The 22,180-nt window shown below is 45.2% G+C and overlaps 1 protein-coding gene across 1 annotated transcript in view; it reads right to left on the bottom strand.

Moving 5' to 3' along the window:
- Window positions 1-1,069: 1,069 nt before the first annotated feature.
- The window catches only part of UBALD2 (UBA like domain containing 2), a 31,165-nt gene continuing 10,054 nt past the window's right edge, over window positions 1,070-22,180 (bottom strand). Inside the window, exon 3 of the mRNA XM_053375993.1 lies at window positions 1,070-1,668. Coding sequence (XP_053231968.1) covers window positions 1,348-1,668 — 321 coding nt within the window. The 3' untranslated portion in view covers window positions 1,070-1,347. The remainder of the gene's footprint in view (window positions 1,669-22,180) is intronic.

Raw genomic sequence — 22,180 nt, 5'->3', positions numbered from 1 at the left:
CTTAAACTTTGTCCTTTTAAAAAGGGAAACAGCTTGAGAGCTGAAGGGGGAAACCATTCCCCCCCAAAACAAGAAGGGGACAGGTGGGGGTGGGAGAGCAATAAAGAGTCTGTGGTAAGGTACCAAAAAACAAAACCCCCAACCCATTTCTAGTTTCCGCTACTTGGAGCACACCTGCTGCAGCTGTTGGAGAAAAAGGGTTTCAATAGGCCAAAGTTGGGGCAATGGAGAAAGGGTTTAAACCAAAATGACAGCACGGACGCAAGCCCACGAAACCCCACTCTCGCCCATAAATTTGCCAGCCCATGTATAGGCTAGAAGAGCTGGCTGATTTTGCCAGACTGCACATGTCTCGGCACCTGTCAAAACAGGACAAGATTTGCCTCCTTGAATGTACAAAATCTTGAGTAGGACTCAACATGGTCTCACAGATTTACAGCCCCGATAACGTGACATTTTGCACTATTCCATTTTTTTCCTTTTCTTTTCAGGCTCCTTCTGTGGCCTACAGGAGAGCCCTGTGGAGCGGAGCCCACAGTGGAAAATTACTTCCCCAACCCCTCACGCTCAGTCACTACATGGGGCAGGGGGTAGTAGAAGCTCAATTCCTTTAGCACCACCCAGCCTAGGAGGTCTCTGAACCGCACAGGGACACAGACAGCCACAGAATCTGAGGCCTGTGCTTTCCCTTCAAGCAAGGAGGGTTTCTCCCCTCAAGGCCCCTCAACCGTCTCAGCTGCTACAGGCAACTCCTGACAACCAGGAGCCAAAGGAAAATCAAGAGGAGGGCAACAAAATTGGGAAAGGATGGAAAGGAGAGGCAACTTTTGGAGCTCTCCCGGCCACCCCCAATCACATACATACGCGCGCGCACACAGGGAGACACCTCGAACCCCCCCGACCTCCCCGGATCCAACACAGCCACCCTTCTTTTTTCCAGGCAGCTTTCGCAGAATGCTACCTGGATCTTTGCAATTCCGTTGCTTTCATTCGTGATGTATATACATTAGATATATTTATATATTTATATATTATAGTTATATAATTTTTTTTTCTTTTAAAAAAGAGAAAAAGATCAGTTATTAACTCTCCTGAAGAGTGGATAAGGGAAGAGAAGGAAGGTGGGTGCGGGGGAAAGGAACATGGGGTTTGGGCTGATGACGACATCTCATCAGTTTCTTTTCTTTAAAAAAAAAAAACACTATAAAATATTCCAGTGCGATCTTCAGGGGGGAAAAAAATACCCCCACCCCATTTCCCTGTGCCCCCTTGGATTTGCCACACCCTCTTTACTGCCCCCGCCACCCTATCAACTTCTCCCCCCCCCCATTCCAAAAACATTAAGTCTTATCTCTGGCCATCCATTGCTGCCATGGCTTTCTGCTGGGGGGGCCCTTGCTGAGACACAGGAGGCCACATGGGCTGCTGGTGGTGGAGGTGGTGGTGGAGGTTGTGACTGGTGGGTGACGAAGGAGGGATCCAGGCAGGTTGGTGGTTTGGAGGCGAAGAAGCCCAGTAGGGGCTGAAGCTACCCGGAGGAGAGCAAGCCATGGATGTGATAGGGCTGTTGCTGCTCTGAAGGTTCTCTGAAGTCCGCAGCTTGGAAAACATGGCAAGGGCGTCTGGGAAGTTGGGAGGCGTGGCTGGAGTATTGCTGGGTGTGCACATCTGGAGGGCAGAGAAAGAGAGAAACAGGGTTATAATTGCGGCTCCCTTCGCCTGGTCCGTGCAAGGATTCACCTAATGACTTCCCAAGTCTACTTTAAAAATAATAATAATAATAGAATAATATCCAGCTTCCACATGCAACACAAGGAAATAGCCCCAACAAGAGCACCTGGCTTCCTCTCCTTCCCCCAACTAAGCAGCACAATGTAGAGTCTGGGGAAATAGATAAAAGAGTTTAGGTCATTTCCAAAAGCATGTGCTTAAGCTCTCTCCTTAAAAATTAACTACCCCGCTCTGCTAAATATTGGCAGAGCAAGGTCCCATATTCACAGCTAAAACCAATGGCTGGATCGGCATTTCCACCAGCCTGACTGAATGCACCAAGTGGAAGGTCTGAGAGGAAGGGGAACTCCATTTTCCACATGGATTAATCAACTGGATGTGCAGCGGATCAATAGGAGCTTGGTGTAAATTATTTTGAAGAATGAAATAGAATACAACAAAATGTATAAATAAAACCAACTGATTTTTAAGAAAGGGTTTACAGCTGGTTAAACAGATTCGATGACCTTGACTATTCAACCTGTAGACTGGCCTGGGTCCCACTCAATGCTACATTGCCCCTACACCCATACCTGCCGGCAAGCTTCTCCTTCAATAAATTCCCACCTTCCCACACAATAAATTATTGAAGGAGGATGGGGCAGATTGCTGCTTGGTGAGCTCCTCCTACCCAGAAGTGGACAACCTTTTGCTGACAGTAGTTACAAAATGTTGCTGAAGGAAACCAATGGCAGGAACTGTTGTCAAGATTCTGGCCAAATCTGACTCCAGAGGATGCCCTGCTTTAGGCAGGGGGAGGAAAGAGAAAGGGGTAAAGTGATTGGGGGGGAGAGAGAGGATGAAACACTGGTTTACAAGCTGCTTCACAGAAGGAGAACAACTAAGGTCTACACCAGTGCTCTTCAGATGTTGTTCAACTACCCATCTTCCCTCACCACTGGATAGCTGGCTTGGGGTGATGGGAGTTGTAGCTCCAACAACTGGGGGACCAAAAGTTGAAGAACACTGGTCTACACCATCCTCCAAGTTTATCCAGCCCCCAAGCAACTTTTTCTGCCCTCCCCTCCAAAGATGGGGGGCAGAGAGATCTGTGTGTATGTGTGGCCTAAAAATGTTCGCTCCAGAATCTTCCACAACAATATCTAGTTGCTGATCAAGGTATTAAAACCTTCCCACACAATAATAGTAGGAAACTAAGTGATTTCCCTTTACACAAACCTGCAGGAAGCAGACTTTGGGCTGGCACCAATCTGTGGGATAATAGTTGGAAAACACACATAACCCCTTTTTGGTCTTTGGTGACAATATAAAACAGAAGCAGGAGGGTTTAAAGACCCAGACCATGTATGATCCAGGATGCATGATCTACACGCCAGGAAAATAGCTGGTCCTACAATTCAGAAAAATGGATGCAAAATCTAAAAGCTTCCAAACACTGGTACACACTGACCAAAGAAAGGCAGGGTGTGTAACTGATGCCTGTTTGTCATGTAGTTTGCAAAGTTATGTTTCATTTTGCTTACACAAAGACAGAGATGGATTGCGCAATCCCAAAATGTACAAAAAGCTTTCTGTGTTATGCCATCAAAATGAAGCAGGTGAACAAACAGAATTGAGTGTGTTTTGCATAATTCCAGCACATTTCAGAACGGGGGACCTTTTTGGTTCATGGGAGGCCCCATTGCCAATGAGCAATGTTGCCTCATCCCCAACAACTGCATTTTCCACTGTGCAGGGCTGCCTCTTTCGGAGTCTTGACATGTGATGTTTGACATGCATCATTAATCAAGCACCAACCTCAATCTTCTGGGGAACTCTTAGACTCAGGGCTGGCCCTTTATCTCAGCAGCATCTCACAAACCACCCCCTCACAATAAGCACACTTCCTTATTAAACATCTTCTCCCTCCTAAAGCCTGAGAAGGAAGCATGACAGCTTGAGAGTTGAGAACCCGTCAGAAATTAGCTGCACCAATAGAGGCCAATTTGCAGAACGTGCCATCTATGATGAAACAATGCTTATTAATTGCCCCAAGCACGTTGTCTGTCTATACCTTTTGTCTGGCTCCGTCACCATGTAAATCGTCTGCTCTCTAAAGCGGTTCCTTCATCTGCAAGATGACCTCTTTTATCAGATCAAACACGGCCAGGTACGCAAGTTCCAGTTTAAGTGAGCAGCTGTGCCAGCTTCAATCTTCTGAAGCCATTCAACTTTCCTATGGGTCCACCCTGCAGTCAAATTCTACTCATGACGTGCTGGAGTGCTCCAACAATCCATGCTGGCCTGGCCTGGCACTCCACTTAAATGGGGGCAAGGGACTGCGTTTGGGAAGCCCATCCACAGAAAGGCACCCAAGAAAACAAAAACGCACACACAAAAGAAACTAGTTACACTTTAACTGACCTTTTCATCACACATGGCTCGGCATATAAAGCAGGGGTGGCTCAGCTTTTTCTGGCCAGAGGGTCGTGTTCACCCTTGGCCAACCTTCTGGGAGCTGCATGACAGTGGTGAGCATGACCAGTTCACATGGGGACACAGAAAGGTGCTTATACAGAGTCAGGCCATCTATCTCAGTGCTGTCTGTACTGACAGGCAGCGATTTGCAGTTTCTCACAGACCACCTGGAGGTGCCAGGAGCCAAACCTTTCACAAGCAAAGCAGATGGTCTGCCACTGAGCATCTTCCCCACATGTGCCACACATGCCCATAAAACAGAGGATCATGCGCAGCCTTCCCTCCCAAGCTGATCTATGCAGATCACCTGAGGGAAAGGGGTTATCATCATCTCTCTGCATGTCAAAGGCTTCATCAGATGACTGGGGAAGGGGTGATCTGCATTCCAACTGGGGAGCTGGGCTCTGCGTCCCAGCACTGTCTCTACATTCTTTTAATTTTGCCAGAGCCAAAATCAATAGGGACTTTGAGGGGTGGGCAGAAAAAAAATGGGGGGGACTAGAATTGCAATTTCGTCACCTCAATATAAAGAGTAGGGATCTTCCTGTCTTTCCAAATGTTATATATAGGTAAATTAGATCTAATTTGCATTAATACCTGACCATTCCCCAGCTAATTACCCTACAATAAATACACACACTCTGCAAAATTTGTATATGCAAATGAAAGAGTTGAGCACAGTAACAGGTAGACTAGACAACATCCCCATGTTATGGAACTGTCCAAATAAGAGCAAGTGATGAATATTTCCCGTCCCTGCTTCCCATGCATCAGAAAGTTTCATCCAAAATGCCCCCAACTCAGATATTAGGTATTTGATCCTGGACAGCTTTAAGAGAGGGCTTTTTTGGGGGGGGGGTTCCTCGTTCTTCAGGTAATCCTAATTGGGTAGTTTCAAATTGCTTGGAGAAAAATTTGTTCATTCTAGCACAGTCTGGGCCCCGCCTTGCAAATAAGTATATTCCTTTTTGTCATGTCCCTCTAAAAGCTACATTCAAAGTCGTCTGAAAAGAGGTGCAGCTACCTCAAGCACCAAGCACTCCATCCATCCTACACACCTACATGTAATGTAAAGCCCTGAAGTACTCTCCACGTTTGCATACAACTTTCCCTTTTGGTGGAATTCGAACACGCCACCCTTCCGCTCAACCTACTGGCATGTTTGTTTTGATGACTGAGCTCTTTTTTAATTATGTGTACGCAGACTCTCCTGCCTTCCATTTCCCCAGTTCTAAGACTCTATTTTGTATCTATCTCAAGGTGCTCTTTTTAAAAAAGGAAAGAAGAATGAAGATGAAACACCAAAAGCTAATCAATTTGTCTAGGCTTAAAAAAAAAAAGGTACCGTGGCTAGCTCAGACACCAGGTTAATAAAAACAAGTTTCCTTTTGTGCAGTCAACTGTGTGAAGGTGCATCTGAAGGGTTGAGTGAGAACAGCAGCAATTTAGCTAGCGCACTACAGTAACTTTACTCTTAAAATAAGAGAAGTTTAAAAGGTTTGCTAGACATCTAGTAACCATGTATCTCCAGTGGGGCATAGGCTGCAGGTATGTTCATGTTCCTCTCCCTTGTGTGCCACAGCGTAGGGTTGATCTCCCAAACCTCCCCCTCATAAAAAGGAGCCTGGAAGATTGCCTATATTAACGTATGCCTTGCATCACCCATCTGCACAGTGAGGTGCCCAAATCATGTATGTAAATAAGCCGGGCTGACAGCATTTCTCAACCCATCAAGATGTCAGCCAGCCCTAACACCCTGATGCCAAATGCATTGTGTGGAACTAGTTGAAACAATGGGATTTGGCTGCCAAGTAAGAGTGTCTCAACCTACATAATTTATTCAAATTTAATTTTTTACACAACTGCTTGCATGTAGGGAAAAACCCATGAACGTCATCAGACATGTGCTTATTTCACCTCGCATCCAAGTGATGAGGATTAAGATTCCCACTGTATGGAAATGTGACCAGAGAAGACACACAACAGCCTGCTTACTGTTTTACCTTCAAGGAAGTGATCTCTCTGTAGGAAACTCAAGTCAAGCAACCCTTCCCAGAGGCAACTTAGGCACAACAAGTTGTTGGAAATAAAACCCACTGATTTATGGTGCTCACTTGCATCTCGTATACAGTGGTACCTCAGGTTAAGTACTTAATTCGTTCCGGAGGTCCGTACTTAACCTGAAACTGTTTTTAACCTGAAGCACCCTTTAGCTAATGGGGCCTCCTGCTGCTGCCGCGCCGCCAGAGCACGATTTCTGTTCTCATCCTGAAGCACTATTTCTGGGTTAGCGGAGTCTGTAACCTGAAGCGTATGTAACCCGAGGTACCACTGTATTTAAAACATCAGAAACAATAGTATTTCTTTACTACAGGTGTACCTCCCCCTTTCCTCCAAAGAGCTCAATGGGCAGCATACGTTGTTCCACCCCACCCTTTATTTTCACAACAACCCTGTGAGGTAGGTTAGACAGAGATATGAAAAGGTCACCAGTGAGCTTAATGGCCAAGTGAGGATTTGAACCTGCATGTCCCCAGTCACAGTCCAACAGCCTAGCCACTGTGCCACACCAGCTCTCTTGTTACCCTGATATATTTTGCTTCTTAGAAAATTTATAAACCACTTTCTCAACAAGTACAGTCACACCTCGGGATAAATGTGCTTCAAGTTAACTATTTCGGGTTGCGCTCCATGGCGACCCGGAAGTAATGGAGCGCTTTACTTCCAGGTTTTGCCTCGCGTGCATGCGCAAATGGTCAAAATGACTTCACACGCATGCGCAGAAGGAGCGAAACGCGACCCACGCAGACGCAGGTTGCGTTCACTTCAGGATGTGAACGGGACTCCGGAACGGATCCCGTGGTACCACTGTACTTCGAATGGTGTACAGGTTCACACATACACGACACAAAAAAAATGCACCATAAGAAAAGTACACAGTTACCAGTCTTCATCCAACTCCTGGACTGGAAGATTAGAACCACACTAGAAATATGCCATAAACAGATGAACACAACTAGTTTCTTCTATTTTGCAGCCTACGTAATATCAAGCACAGCTTTTTCTTTTGATGGCCTTACTCTAGAATTACTCTCAAATGAGAAAAACGGATCATTATTCAAAAGTTGCTAAGTGAAACCTGCCACAAAGTTTTGAAGTGCGGAGCAGCTCCTATTTACGATTCTAGCCTGCCACCCATTTTCAACTCTGGTTTTCCCTCTCTCCCACCTGTGCTGAACCAAAGGTGAACTTGTTCCGGGAGCTTTGCTAATGCCATCTTGGTAGTCAAGACTAACCCCACAACTAATTGGTAGTTGTTGTAACAATGAGCTTTGATATACGCGAATTGGCTTGCTTTGATGTTACCCTTATCTGTGGGGCTTGGGGTGCTGGGCTCTGAGCCCAGAAAAGGGGAGCTATCTGAAAGGTTTGGATATTTGCCACCTATGCTCTCGTCTGGCCAGATGGAGTGATGGGAAGTCCAGGCCAAAGTTACATATGCTGCAATTTTTTAAGGCAATGTTTATAGTAAGTATAATATAATCCAGGGCAGCGAAACTGAGTTTATGTAGCTTAATGCATAAAAAAGTTAGCCAGTAATCCCACCTCAATGAGGTCAAATATATAAAGCCAAGATGCAGTTGGCGTCTACAGTTATCATTCATGCCCACCTTAGGCAATGTTATGAAGATGCCTCACACCGTATAAACACTGGCCTATAGGGTTATTTTGTGATATTGTGCATGTTTTTAAAAAGCAAGCCTCTCATCCCCATACGTAGAAGGAAAACATCTGCAAGCGTCATGTGCTAAAGGTTCAAACAGCAGGGGCTTGCTGCAGCCAAGGGGCCTTCCTTGCCCCTACCTGCTCCCCACACCTACTTCATCCTTTTGAGGCCTGTTTCTTTCCGCCATTTCAATCCTTAAAAATATTCTGGATTCTGAGGGGAGAAAACCCACCCGATTGGAGTCAAAATGGTCTAACAATGCAATGTCAAAATCAAGCCTGAAGGAAAAATTTGGTCCAGCTCTGAAGCCAGTGCAAAATACTAGCTAGACCCCACCCACTTTTGGCCTCTGGCCCTGAGCAAACTACTTCTGAGGGAATGTGGCCCTCAGAATATGGCCCTCGCCTGGGAGTGGAGGTTCCCTAGCCCCTTTAATCCTGCAGTCTCCTCACTTGTTCATCTTTAATTATTTTTTATTTTTTAAACAAAACCTATCTCTGCATTAATTCTGAGGAGATCAAGAACATTTTTGGCACGAAGCATCGTTGTGGCATAGTGCTTTGCTTTGTTTCTCCAACGCCAACAGAATAGGCGTCATGTGAGTCCAATAAGTCACTGTAAAAACACACACACAGAAACTACCAGAGCCTTACTTTATTGGAAGGTGTGTTCTGGGGGTCATGTTTACTAGAGGGCAAGTTTCCTGTGTCACAAACAAGCCGAATCAAAAGAACTATAGTCCACAACATATATGGCAAAAACATTGCCAGTGAACACCATTGTCCTGAGGAGAAATGAACATTTCCCTCCAAGTAGCGCGTGCCAGATTAAACAATCCCAGAATAGACCAAAGGGGTGGGGGAAGAGTGAGAGAAAGAAAGAAACCCCACATCAGTTTTAGTCTATTTAGACACCGTGAACATGGCTGCCCTCTCTAAAAGGCAGGGCCCCATGTTAGCAGCCTCACAGTGATCAGCAGCGTTACCACAACAAACAGAGAAGTTACAAAACTAGCAAGGAGGGGGCTTCTTGCTCGGGTTACAAGAGACCTCCAATCCCACATACACACACCTGCAGGGACATCCATGCTAGGGTCACATAACACAACTTGGTGAAATACAATACCAACCTAAAATCCAATGGATCTTTCAAGAGGAGAAAAATAGGTGTGAAAAGTAACTTAAAATTGACAACACCTCTTATAATATAACAAGGGCGGGGGGACTACATATGTACACACACACACACACACACACACACACACACACACACGTGGTTTTTTTCTTTAACTTAATGTATAAGTAGTTTTTAAGATTAGGAATAATAGGGAGCTGCCTGGCACTGTCAATCTATTGGTCCATGTGGCTCAGTTCCTAGACCAGTGTTTCTCAAACTTGAGACCCCAGCTGCTGTTGGACTACAGCTCCTATTATCACTGACCACTGGTCTTGCTCACTAGGGATGATGGGAGCTGTAGTCCAACAACAGCTGGAGACCCAAGCTTGAGAAACACTGTCCTAGATATTGCTGAACTACAACTCCCAAGCTGCTTGGTCAGGGATTATGGGAGTTGTAGACCAGAAACATCTAGAGCACTAAGTCTACAATGCTGACAGTGGCTCTCTAGGATTGCAGACAAGAGTCTTCCAACCCATCTTGAGATGATAGGGATTGGACTTGAGATCTTTTACATGCAAACCACATGCTCTGTGTTGAAGCTAAAGCCCTTCCCTGTGTTTTGGGTTGGAACAATAAAATACACAGTCATGTCAAGTAATATGCTTTGCTGATAGTAAATGATGGACAATTTTTATATAGGTTTTTTTTAAAGGCACACAAATGGAAAGTTCAGGGTTAATTTGCAATCCAGAGCAAACACACAGAACAGCCATTCACAAACAAAGATAGTTCCTGGTCTCTAGGAGAACCAGCCAATATAGTTCAAAGATGAGTATATGCATAAGCGCTCCATCCAGCTAAATCAGTGTGCGTGGGGAACAATTTATGCGAAGGCCATAATGAAACGTTTGTGAACACCCCGCCAAATCAGCTCAGGGGATTCCCCCGGAGCAGATTTGGGGTGATGTACCCAAGGAGCAGCAGTTCCACTGTGCTTGAGCAAGTTGTTCCACACACACAATTTTTTTTACTGGATTCAATCCAAAGACTCAAAAGCCAGGAGAGGCCTGCTGCCCATAGAAACAACTCAGGACACTGTGAGACCTGAAAAATTCAAGTTCTGTAGAGAAATGAAATCTAAAGAACACATAGGCATCTTCAGATGAAGCAAGTGGCCAGAGATTGTAACTTCCTTTACTTTTCTGAATGATGTGCAGCAGCGAAGAGATTGTTCCATCCATGCAACAAATCAAAGCTACGTGGGCTATGAAAAATGTGGACAGGCCCAAGCGCAAAGGTCTTTTTACACCTCAGTCTCAGTTCTACTATGTCTACTTTATAAATGGCAAATTGCCTGTGGCAAGCAAACTTGAGGAAGTTGACGTGGGTGGAGCTAGGGCAGAATATAACCTCCATTATAGTAACTCGATGTTAAAAGGGTGGATTTTGTAACCAGGGTGAAAAAAAACCCAAGGAACAGGTTCGACTTTGCAATGTAGATGTATCCCTATCAGCAAGAGCCAGGCTGCTTTTTCCTTCTCATCTACAGACTAATTTAGCTAGCAGCTTGCGACATCCTAGAAACCGCTAGAGGTCCAACACAAAAGAGTACAGCAGAAAAGCATCTCCATCACCAGCTTCTCCTCACTTCCTGGTAAGTCCTCACAATTTTGTGTAATCGTTCTAATTTTAGCATCTTAAAACACACACAACCTCCCCCCCCGTCAGGTCTCTCTCCCCCCCCCCAGTCGTCACCCCAAATGCCTGCTGTCAACACCCATTTTGCAGCTGAAGGTGGGGGGAAACTTAAAATGGTGATGGCCAGCCCACAGAAGGAAGAATTAGATCACTGTGTTCGGTGTGTACAAAAAAGAAAGAAAGGAAAAAAAGCCTGCCGAACTTCAGAAAGGAAGAGGAGAACATGACTAACAGAAAAATGGGTGTGTGTTATGAAACAGCTGCCTGGGAAAAAGTGTGCAGCAGCCCAAAGAAAGGAGTGGGGAGGAGGAGAAACAGCAGCAGGGAAGGGTTCCTTTACCAATGCCCCAGTTTTAAAAGAGCAACAGGCCATTACTCCTTAAAGAATAAGGTACGGTGGTACCTCTGGTTAAGTACTTAATTTGTTCCGGAGGTCCGTACTTAACCTGAAACTGTTCTTAACCTGAAGCACCACTTTAGCTAATGGGGCCTCCTGCTGCCGCCACGCCACCAGAGCACGATTTCTGTTCTCATCCTGAAGCAAAGTTCTTAACCCGAGGTACTGTTTCTGGGTTAGCAGAGTCTGTAACCTGAAACGTATGTAACCTGAAGCGTATGTAACCCGAGGTACCACTGTATAGAAATACTACTGGACCACACAGCCTAGACACCTCTTTGTAAATGAAGGTAACTCAACGGAACAGTAACACCCAAACATACAGCCCAGAAAATCCGTTCTCCCTCTTGTTGCATTTGCTATTGGATGCAGGAGAGGGACGGTGTTACCTATCCTAGCTGCAGATGAGTTACCCCACCATCAAGCAGCACAGCCTGGCAGGAGCAAGCCCAGAACAGGCAGAAAGCAGGACCTATATAATTATAAACAGGGTTCAGCAGGGAGGAAACTATTGAAACTATTGCATAATGCTCCCTTATACATGACTCAACCTTCCTGCCTGTCAAATTAAAAACAAACAAACGCAGCAACAACAAAATCCTAACAGAAGCTTTGCAAACTAAGGATTGGCAAGCGGAAGCACAGAAGGTAACCTTGACCTTCCTGGCATAAAACAAGCCCAGCTCGCCACGTGGGGCAAACACTCTTTTGCAATCCCCAGCAATTCAACCTTAACACTCAACAATGCAGCCTAATAAGGAGGGAAATAGACATTTCTGAGCTTCGTATGCTGATTTATAGAATACTATACTACCTCGGCTACCACAAAGATCTCATCCTGTCCTTCTATCATTAGCCTTGCACTGGAAGCTCCACTGTATGTTTCATACGACCACAGTTCAGTGTGGGGTGGTTGTGCAAGTATGTTTTTAAAACAGAGAAGGAATTCACATGTGCCACAACAGGAGCATTAATTCCAACTGATTCGCTGCAAGTCGGAATCACGCTATCAGCTGCTATGTGTGTGGGAAAACGGCACCATTTGTGCCTGCAGCAAGCTGTGCAAAGTTAATATAATTAAAACAGTTAAGCTGTCACAGATCTCTTTTATTAAAGGCAAAGTCAATGCAGTGGTGTGAGCTGACCCCAAATGGCATCATTGAACACATCCATTGGCAAAGTAAGCAGCCTGGGTCATCGTCTGTTTAGGGGTGAAGGCGTCAAGTTAAACAGGGTGCCCACCCCCAGGATAAAGCAAAATGGTTTGCAATAAGCAATACACTGACAGCCAAATCAACAGTGTTGCTAAACGGAAACCCACCAACAGCTGGAGTGCTGCGAGAAGGAAGTCTTAGGAAAGAGCCAGTTCATGCGCTGGGCACATGACTGTGAGTTTGTCACTTGTCCACTTTGTGCCTCCTGGTGAACTCCTGTAATGTTTGAAGATTCACGTCTATAAACACGTGGGGGCAAACCACCCCCTTGTGACACAAGTCCATTAAGCACCTTTAAAGACATGCATTTACCTTTGAAACACTCTAGCAACTACAGTGGTACCTCGCAAGACGAATGCCTCGCAAGACGGAAAACTCGCAAGAAGAAAGAGTTTTCCGTTTTTCGAGGTGCTTTGCCAGACGAATTTCCCTATGGGCTTGCTTCGCAAGAAGAAAGCCCATAGGGAAATCTCCGGGGACCTCTTTTAAAATGCTGGCGGTCGGGAGCAAAGACTTTCGCCCACCGCCGGCCTTCAGAAGAGGTCCTGGACCTCTTCTGAAGGCCGGCGGGGGGCGAAAGTCTTTGCTCCCCCCCCGCCTGCCTTCCCGGGACAGCGGAGACTTCTCCGCTGTCCCAGGCGATCTTAAAATGCTGGCGGGCGGCAGCAAAGCCTTCGCTGCCGACCCCCAGCATTTTAAAAGCCCCCGGGACAGCGGAGACTTCTCCGCTGTCCCGGGCGATCTTAAAATGCTGGCGGGTGGCAGCAAACCCTTCGCTGCCGACCCCCAGCATTTTAAAATCGCCCCGGGACAGCGGAGAAGTTTCCGCTGTCCCGGGGGCTTTTAAAATGCTGGCGGTCGGCAGCAAAGCCCTCCTGTCCCCGGAGCTTGCGGGGCGGGAGGTGGGGAGAAGGGCTTTTCTTCCCACCGCCAGCCTTCAGAACAGCCTTCTGAAGGCTGGCGGTGGGAAGAAAAGCCCTTGTCCCCCCCCCCAGCCTTCAGAAGAGGTCGGGGGACAGACTGTCCCCGGACCTGGTCTGAAGGCGGTTTCCATAGGAACGCTTTGATTGATTTTCAATGCATTCCTATGGGAAACCGTGCTTCGCAAGACGAAAAACTCTTTGTCTGCTGTGTAGGAGAAATGAGAACTTTCCATGCTGAGAAAACACACAGGCACAGCGGTATCTTCACTGTCAAGCTACATTCATAAATATCACAGGCCACACCCACAGCATACATTTAAAGGACCACTATACCACACAGTGACGTAGCGTGGGGGGTGCAGGCCGCACCGGCCGCAACATCTGGGGGTTAGGGCAAATCCACAGGTTAGGGGGCGCAAATCCACGGGTTAGGGGGCGCAAATCCACGGGTTAGGGGGCACAAATTACTTGCCTTGCTCCGGGTCCTGACAACCCACGCTACGCCACTGATACCACGTCAACAGCCATAGCTTCCCCCAAAGAATTATGGGAACTGTAGTTTAAGGGTGCTGAGAAGAGAGCCCTATTCCCATCACTGAGCTACAATTCCCAGAGTTCCCTGGGAAGAAGGATTGGTTGTTTAAGCACTCTGAGAATTGTAGCAGAGGTCTCCTAACTCTCAGGTCCCCTTAAATGACGGTTCCCAGGATTCTTTGGGGGAAGCCAAAGCTGTTCAAAGTGCTGTAACAGTGCTTTAAATGTATGGTGTATTGGCAGTCTTTGAATCACAGAGATCTGCTTTGCGGTGCAAGACATTGCTGCTAAACACAAGGCCAAAGTTAGAGCATATGCAACAGCCAGTTGCCTGGGACAACTGCAATTCTCAGAAGGTATTATCAATGCCGTTTTGTCTTGAATGATCCTATACAAACATGCCAGTTTCAAACTAGGTTTACTGTGTTGAACAATTTATTTTGCTTTTGCCAGTCATGGGAAGGGACAACTAGCTAAGCAGGATCCCAAAGCCTCGCCTCTGGCTATTACTTTTGCCCTCACCCCCCACTTAAGATTTTATGTAGGTCCATGGGGTGCTCAGTGCTCGGTCAAGCACCAAGTTCTGGCCTTTTGCTTTGTGGAATCTCAGAATATACATAGCTGTGTAAAAACAATAAAAATTCCAATGTTGCTCTCAACACATCTCAACAGCACACCTACATATTAAATTCAATTATTTCTCGTAGCCTAAACTACTTTCCATTTATCATTCCAATGGCCTCTGGCCACAATCCCTGAACCTCTGAAGTTGCTTCGGCCCCTCAGACATCACAAGGCGCTACTATTTTCTACGTGATTTGTGAGTCGCCCTGAAGGAGAGTAAGTAACTGCAACTCCACTGCATGGTTAACAATCAAAGCCTGCTATACCTGCAGCACAGAATGAGAGCCCATTTTTTTTTTAAGAAAAACAACCTTTAAAATGGCATTTATTTGGGAAATGGAGCATTTGTCCATATTTGCTTCTATTAGCCTAGAAACCGAGCTTTTCTGGGGTGTCAAGGCTGCAGCTGGACAAAGGAAAAAAGGAGGAAGGTTGGATGCATGCATGCATGTGTGTGTAAGACAATCATTTTATTTTTTTAGTTTCCATTTGTTCCTTAATATAAAAATGTTTATCCTACCCTGTTGCTGCTCATGCAGCATTCAGGGCAGTTCCCAACAATGTAAAATCGCATTACACTAGCACATAGTCAAACAGAAAAATAAAACAATAGGAGAGACAAAATAAACTACATTAACATCCATTTGAAAGCAGCAACGGCACAGATCACAGGTAAAACTGACCATATGTATTTTTAAGTCTTTTGAAGTTTTTAGGCTACTTGCATTCTAACACATTTTTGTTCCTTCATATGCTCACCACCTGACCAAAGACTTTCGGCTGATCTTGGGAGAAGGAAAGTGACATCAAGTTTCAATAGCTCTGAAATAAACCCTGAAATAGCTCCATTTACAGCACACCAAATGTAGCAGAAATAGCGCTGATTTACACATTATGAATGAGTGTTCATGCAAGCATTGACTAGAGCATATACGGCCACATGACCAGTACAGTGCAAAGAACTTATGACACCATGTATATCGTCTCACATAACACCTGCTGTTCACCTGAGCATGCAGAAGCATGCACGTGTGTGTGTGTGTGTGTGTGTGTGTGTGCATGTGTGCGTGCAAAGAACTTTGAACCACAAATGAACACTGCATGATCCTGATGTATTAAAACAATGCTCAGTGGGCGGGGGTGGCTTCTAGGAGGAAGTCTGGACCTTTCATTACACGCTGGCTGTGGCCAATGCTACAAGCGCTACGATAACGCACATGGTTACACAGAATGCTACGAAAAGGCTCTGATTTCAGCTGGTCATTTATATAGCACTGACAATGTGCATAGTACAGAACAGAGAAAAGCAAGCAACACACCTGCAGGTTCCTGCCCCAAGGAGATTACAATGTACAGTTCAACATTGGGGAGATGAAGGCAGGGGGAGAAGAAAAGGGTGAAGCAAGAACAAAAGAAAGCAATCAAGATGCAAACTTAGGAACATGTTGCAGCACTGACACAGCCAGGGGAAAAAATCTTATATTGTCCCAGCACAAAGAAAGCACACACAAAGCAGTCATGGCATCTTCACAATAGACAAAACTAAAGTGCCTAGAAACGTATAAAGCCACAAGCAAGCATCTTATGCCAGTGCTCCGTAAACATCCAGCGCACTTGATAACCTTAAATATTTTATAGTAAGCTGTAGTAGTAGGAAGGAGAAGATCCCCAAGCCACCCTTACAATCAAACGCGCGCGCGCACACACCAATTTCTTTTGTCCACATCCAATTACGCAGTTGGCCTTGACATATATTCAAATGGAGCTTGGCTGTGTTTTTCAGAACTCAATAAACTTAAGCAAATAGACAATCATCCTGGGTGCTGGAGGAACTACAGAAAACACAGAATACTTTGGTGTGGCTACTTGCTTGCCTTTACTCAATTCTGCGTTGCTCATTCACTTTAGTAGCCCAACTATTCTCCAACAGACAAGGCTGCTCGTGTTACCTCTACTACCTCTTGCCTATAAATATGTACCCTGCTTATCAATAAAACCATGCCCTAGGTAGGCTTACGAAGGTATAACAAAAAAATAGAAACAAAGCTATAACCCAACAATGAGAGGTAGAGGAACATATAAGGAGAGGAATAAAACAACAACAACAAAACTGCTGCTAAATATATTTGTTAAATTTGCACCTTGCCCTTTCCACCCCATAGTGGCTCACAGTGAAATAAGGTCTGGGTAAAACGCACACACAAACATTTTTTTTGCCAAGAGTCAAAAACACAAACCGTTAGGTGCCAAGCATACGGAGCTGCAAGGGAAACAATTCTGGAGTCAAGGTAGCATTAGACAGAAGAACCCAAAGTCTCAACCGCCAACCAGCCAATCTTGGCTGGTTAGGTCATCTGAAGGAAGAACTCCTCAGATGACCTCAAGGAATGGGCAAGTTTGTACAGGAATAGGCAGCCTTTGAGATACCATAAGCAAGGGCAGGGATACTATGGCCATCTAGAACTTGCTGGTCTACAACTCCCTTCATCCCTGAGCACTTCAACCTCTGAAGGGCCACAGGCTCCCCATTCCTTGCCTATACAGGGTAGGTTCATGTCTCATAGGTTACCAGCAGCATGTTGACTAAAGCCTCAGGACACACAACATTACGCTCTTGAAACCGGCAAGCTGTGCTCCAAATGGCCTGGTCATGTTGTGCGGATGCCTGATTATCTTCTTCCAAAGCAACTACTCTCTTCCGAGCTTAAAAATGGAAAGCATATTGCTGGTAGTCAATGAAAGAGGTTTAAAGACTGTCTCAAGGCAAATCTAGAAAAACGTAGTATAAACACTGACAATTGGGAAACACTGGACTGCAAGCGCTCCAGTTGGAGAACAGCCTTTGCCAAAGGTGTCATGGGCTTTGAAGACACTCAAACTCAGGACGCAAGGGAGAAACGTGCTATGAGGAAGGCACGCTTGGCAAATCCACACCATGATCAACTCCCACCTGGAAACCAATGTCCCCACTGTGGAAGGACGTGTGGATCCAGAATTGGCCTCCACAGTCACTTACGGACTCATTTTTAAAACCATGTTTATGGAAGACAATCTTACTCAGCTACGAGTGATCGCCAAAGAAGTTGAATAAAGAGGTTGCAGTTAGCACACAACCAAAGCTGGTGAAAAGAACTTCGTGCCATCTGGGTGTCCAAAAAGAAGGAATATAACCTTAGATGAAATTCCAATTCTTGGATCAGCCCATTAGCAGCACCTCCATCTTGTGCAGGCAAAATCTCAGTTTAGCCCTCGTCCAGTTTATTACCGACCTCAAGACATAAGATCGCCACTTTACTACCATCATTTTCGCAGGTGGAAAACCGCAACAGAGAGGCACTAACTGAAGCCAAGCCAGGAGAAACACCCAATTCTCCTCAATACAGACAAATTGGTAAATGCATCTGCAGACAAGGTGTCAGATATTCCTTACTGCACAGGTTATTTTCTTCTTTTCAGCAAGTTAATAAACCCAGTCTGTGCCTTTTCTAAATTTGCACCTTTTGCACCTTTTCTAAATTATCTGCCTTTGAGGGGGAAAGTGGGTGGGTTTGGTTTTTTTAAAACTATTAATGACAAGTATATTTCATTCAAAATACTCTAGGCCAGCACTGGGCTGCCTCTTTTAGCAAAAAGTGCTGCAGTGTTGCACATTAAAATTGTCACACGTACATCAGCATGCAGATTAAGTGCAATTAAAGCATTCTGCTTGTTATTTTCAAAACTGTGGCAGACACAAAGATGTGATTTAAATGCATGTTGTTACACCGTGGCAATAACACGGAATCAGTTATTTTGTGCAGAATTTAGGACTCGGACCCTCATATTTATTTCAAGTTGCTAAATAGGTATGCTTGAAATTGTTTGTAGACAATGCCTGAGGATGGTTCAGAAACTGGTGAAATGGGAGGGGGTGGTTGTCACTGAGCCGAACTTCCAGAGATGAGGAAGAAGAGCTCAATGCCTCCCTTCCTGGGGCTATAAAAACAGTATGAAAGAAATATAATCAAATGGGCTTCGTTACACAGGTCACAGAATACAGTTTTTCTTGTGGCTGTGTTTTTAAACAGAGATTGTGAGGAAAGACGTACACCAGGCTTCAGGAATATGTTTTGCCAGAGCAGAAGACACCTGGAAGCCAGTGGGATGATTACTGTATTGCTACAAGCAACTGCTTGTATAAAGCTGCCCTGAATCCCCTCAAACACACCCCTATCCTCTTGCTGCAGCCAGGAGGGAAAACCAGAAGTGATTACCAACTGAGTGACTGCAGGACTGCGCACCCACTTTTAACACCCTCCCCATCTGCATTAGAAAAACCTGCCTCCATGGTCCAAGAGTCTAGTAAAGTGGACAGAACTATGCATGTATTTTTGGAGGCTGTCAAGATGCTGTTGGATTCCCCAGTGCCATGATATGGAGGGCCACACATTCCCAGTCCCCATTTTAAAGGAAAACAAGCGTTATTGGCAAGAGTGCCTCATGTTGCCCACCAGCATTGTCGAATTCTATTTCCCAAGGTACCCCCAAACCTCAAAGAGGTGGTGAATGTAAGTGAAAAGTCTGCCAAGCGAGGGGAGCACAAGAGCCAAGAACTATTTCAAGCCCCCCTGATTATCATAATTTCAGCCTCAACATGCTTACTTGCTTTGACGTACTCCCTCTCTTTTTTTAAAAAAAAACTCCTTTATATAAGAAAATCACAAGCATCAAAAATATACAAAAACAGAAGTGTCTATCCATTCTTACCATAACATTGAAAACACTTGAATTTTCAGCTTTTAAAATTATTGATTCTAACTGTTACAGGATCATAGAATTGCAGAGTTGAAAGGGACCATGAGGGTCACCTAGGCCAACCCCCTGCAATGCAGGAATCTTTTTGCCCAATGTGGGGCTCGAGCCCTTTATTTTTATATTTAATAAATCGCATGACTTTTACAGTGGTCAATAAAACACAATTAATTTTCAGTGATTCGTCCCATCTTTGCTTTTCTTCTTTCTTTATAATGTATCATTATTTAAGGGTTTGATGAACCAAGAGGATTGGGGGGGGGAATCTCTGCAATGACAGCTAAGTACCTCTCCAAATAATTGCCCATGTGGACTAGGCAAGTGTTATATCCATGTGGTGCTCTAAGGAGTGTGCACTGGGCAGGGGGGTGCCAGGGAGTGTAGACAAGTGTGAAAAAAGGGAGAAGAAAGAAGTGGGGCAGATGACTTGTAACCATGCTTGCTTGTGACACAACAGGGGGACAGTCCCTGTAGATTCTAGAAACAGACTGAAGATCAGCCCAAGAAGAAGTCAAGTTTGCTTCCAGGTACTGCCTCATCTACATGTTAGGGCCCTGTCCTCTTAGGCTGTGTATACAGCACACATTTAAAATACGACGAAACCACATGGCTTCCGCCCAATAATCCTGGGAAATGGTAGTTTGTTGGAAACTGAAGCTCTGCGAAGGATAAGCTACAGTTCGTAGGGTTCCTTGGGGGAAGCCATGTGTATGCAGCCTTCGGTCACTTTCTGCTACCCTTGATTTCCAAGTACAGTGGTACCTCAGGTTACATACGCTTCAGGTTACAGACTCCTCTAACTCAGAAATAGTACCTCAGGTTAAGAAATTTGCTTCAGGATGAGAACAGAAATCGGGCGGTGAGACGGCAGTGGGAGGCCCCATTAGCTAAAGTGGTGCTTCAGGTTAAGAACAGTTTCAGGTTAAGAACGGACCTCTGGAACGAATTAAGTACTTAATCCGAGGTACCACTGTAGCTGAAAAATGGTAGGAGTGCAGGATGGGGAGAGCCCTGAAGAGCATTCACTAAAAGGTCAAAAGGCCGTGGCCTTCGCTGCAGGAAAGCGGGGGGTGCAGATTTTATTGTAGTTTTCGGACTAGAGTTTGCCTTTTCAGGCCATCTTAAAATAATTCCTCCTTTCCCCTGCAACTCTGTTTCACTACACTGTTCTGGAAAGTCTGACACTCTGGGGTAGGTTCTTGGGATCAAAGAAGGCTTCAGGTGTTGGGGGGGTGAAATGGGTTAAAAATTACCTTCCCTCCTTTCTCCAACTGGAGCTCTTCCAGGATCAAAGTTCCTCTGATGGGAACAAGTTAGTCATGCCCACTAATTTCAATGGGTCAATTCGGAGAATGACTAACCCTAGATACAGTCGTCTAGATCCAGGCAGTAACACTGATACTGGGTCACTGAGTCACACACACACCATGTTAAATGCTCTCCTCTAGTCTAAAGGACTGGCTAGGTCTATACATGGTTAGTTTTAAGTTATGCAGCATCACCCTAGAGACCATTCACTGCAATGGGAAAAACCTTTAAATACTCACAACCAAGCAATTACTTCCTTCTCTTCAGATGAAGTACCTAAACTAAAATTAGGAGATTTAATTCAATGTCTTTTCTTGGGAGTTTCCAAATTGCTAGCAGTTCAAAGGCAATGAAAGCACGCCCCAAGGCAGCTATCTGCCTCCAACACATGCAAGTACACATGGAATTTTGCCTCTGTAACCCCCACATACATGACCTGGTACACTGGTTGGATCAAGGGAACAGCTGTGCTGTTTTTTCCCTTCATTTATTGTCTATCTAAAATGTGGTATCTGTACAGCCTAAAGGCAGAGTCAGAAGGTCTTTCCCCACATGCTGTTGGCTTACAGCTCTTACATCTGTAACACAAAAACCTTGCACAAATACTGTGCAAAGACTGAAAGATCATTAACCCCTCCATCTTCCTCCCCTCATTTCCCCCCAACTGCATAATGTCTATGACAACATTGTCTCATACCAAATGTAAACAAACTGTGAAAATGACTATGAATTGACTCTATGAATTGAAAGTAGAGACGCTGTATGTACTTTTTGGTCACACAAGTAAATTTTTAATAAAAATTATTCTTCATCATCATCTCTTAGCTCCTTAACCACTGGCCATGCTATCTGCAGCTAATGGGAGCACATCTGGAGGGCCAACGCCTGGGTCTAGAGAACAGGCAGTAGTCACATCGCTGAAGCTAAGCAGAGCTGGTTCTGGATGCAACTTGGATGGAAGGGCAGCGGGTTTTAAAGATTACCCCCCCCCCCCGGAAGTAGATGTGAGGCCTGAGTACCATTAAGTCAGTAACTGGCCCAGGCAAGCAACCATCGAACTCTAGAAGCCAAGTGCTGACACTAACTGCAAAGAGAGGTGTGTGTGTGTATTGCAGGAACTTTTTCCCCCTTTTCACTAGAACCCTAAGGTTTACCAGTTGATTCCAAGTACAAAACCATGGGATGGGAAGCAAGCATTTGGAATTAAAAGAAGAGCCTGCTGCCAAGTTCCTGTTCAGGACAGGAATTTGTGTTTGGTACTAGAACGCAAGCTTGCAATCCTTCCACCCAAAATACCACCCCTGCTTTTCCTGAGCTTTCTTCAATTTGGCGGCCTAATGTAAACTGGGTTGGAAGAGATCCGGACCTATGTACTTTTTGCTCATCTAAAGAGAGAGAAAAAGTAGTTGTGATGGCCTATTAAAAATAAATAAATCCAACAACCACAGCAGGGAAAGGCCTTTATTAGGACCAACCCAAAGGGCACAAAACAGTGAGCAAGCTTTTGAGTTCCCCAAAGCTCTTCGTTGAGCAAAAGCAGTGGCCAGAGGAGAAAAGTTTGCATTGGCCTCAGTCTTAAGAGAGAATGTGGGAAGAGACAGCAGACTTAATTGGATTAGCCTATCCCAGGTGCTATGAAAGGTTTCAGATAACACCC

This window comes from Podarcis raffonei, chromosome 2, assembly GCF_027172205.1.
Source record: "Podarcis raffonei isolate rPodRaf1 chromosome 2, rPodRaf1.pri, whole genome shotgun sequence".
NCBI lineage: Eukaryota > Metazoa > Chordata > Lepidosauria > Squamata > Lacertidae > Podarcis > Podarcis raffonei.
The sequence above is the reverse complement of the archived record's forward strand: the minus strand, read 5'-3'. Positions and strand labels throughout refer to the sequence as shown.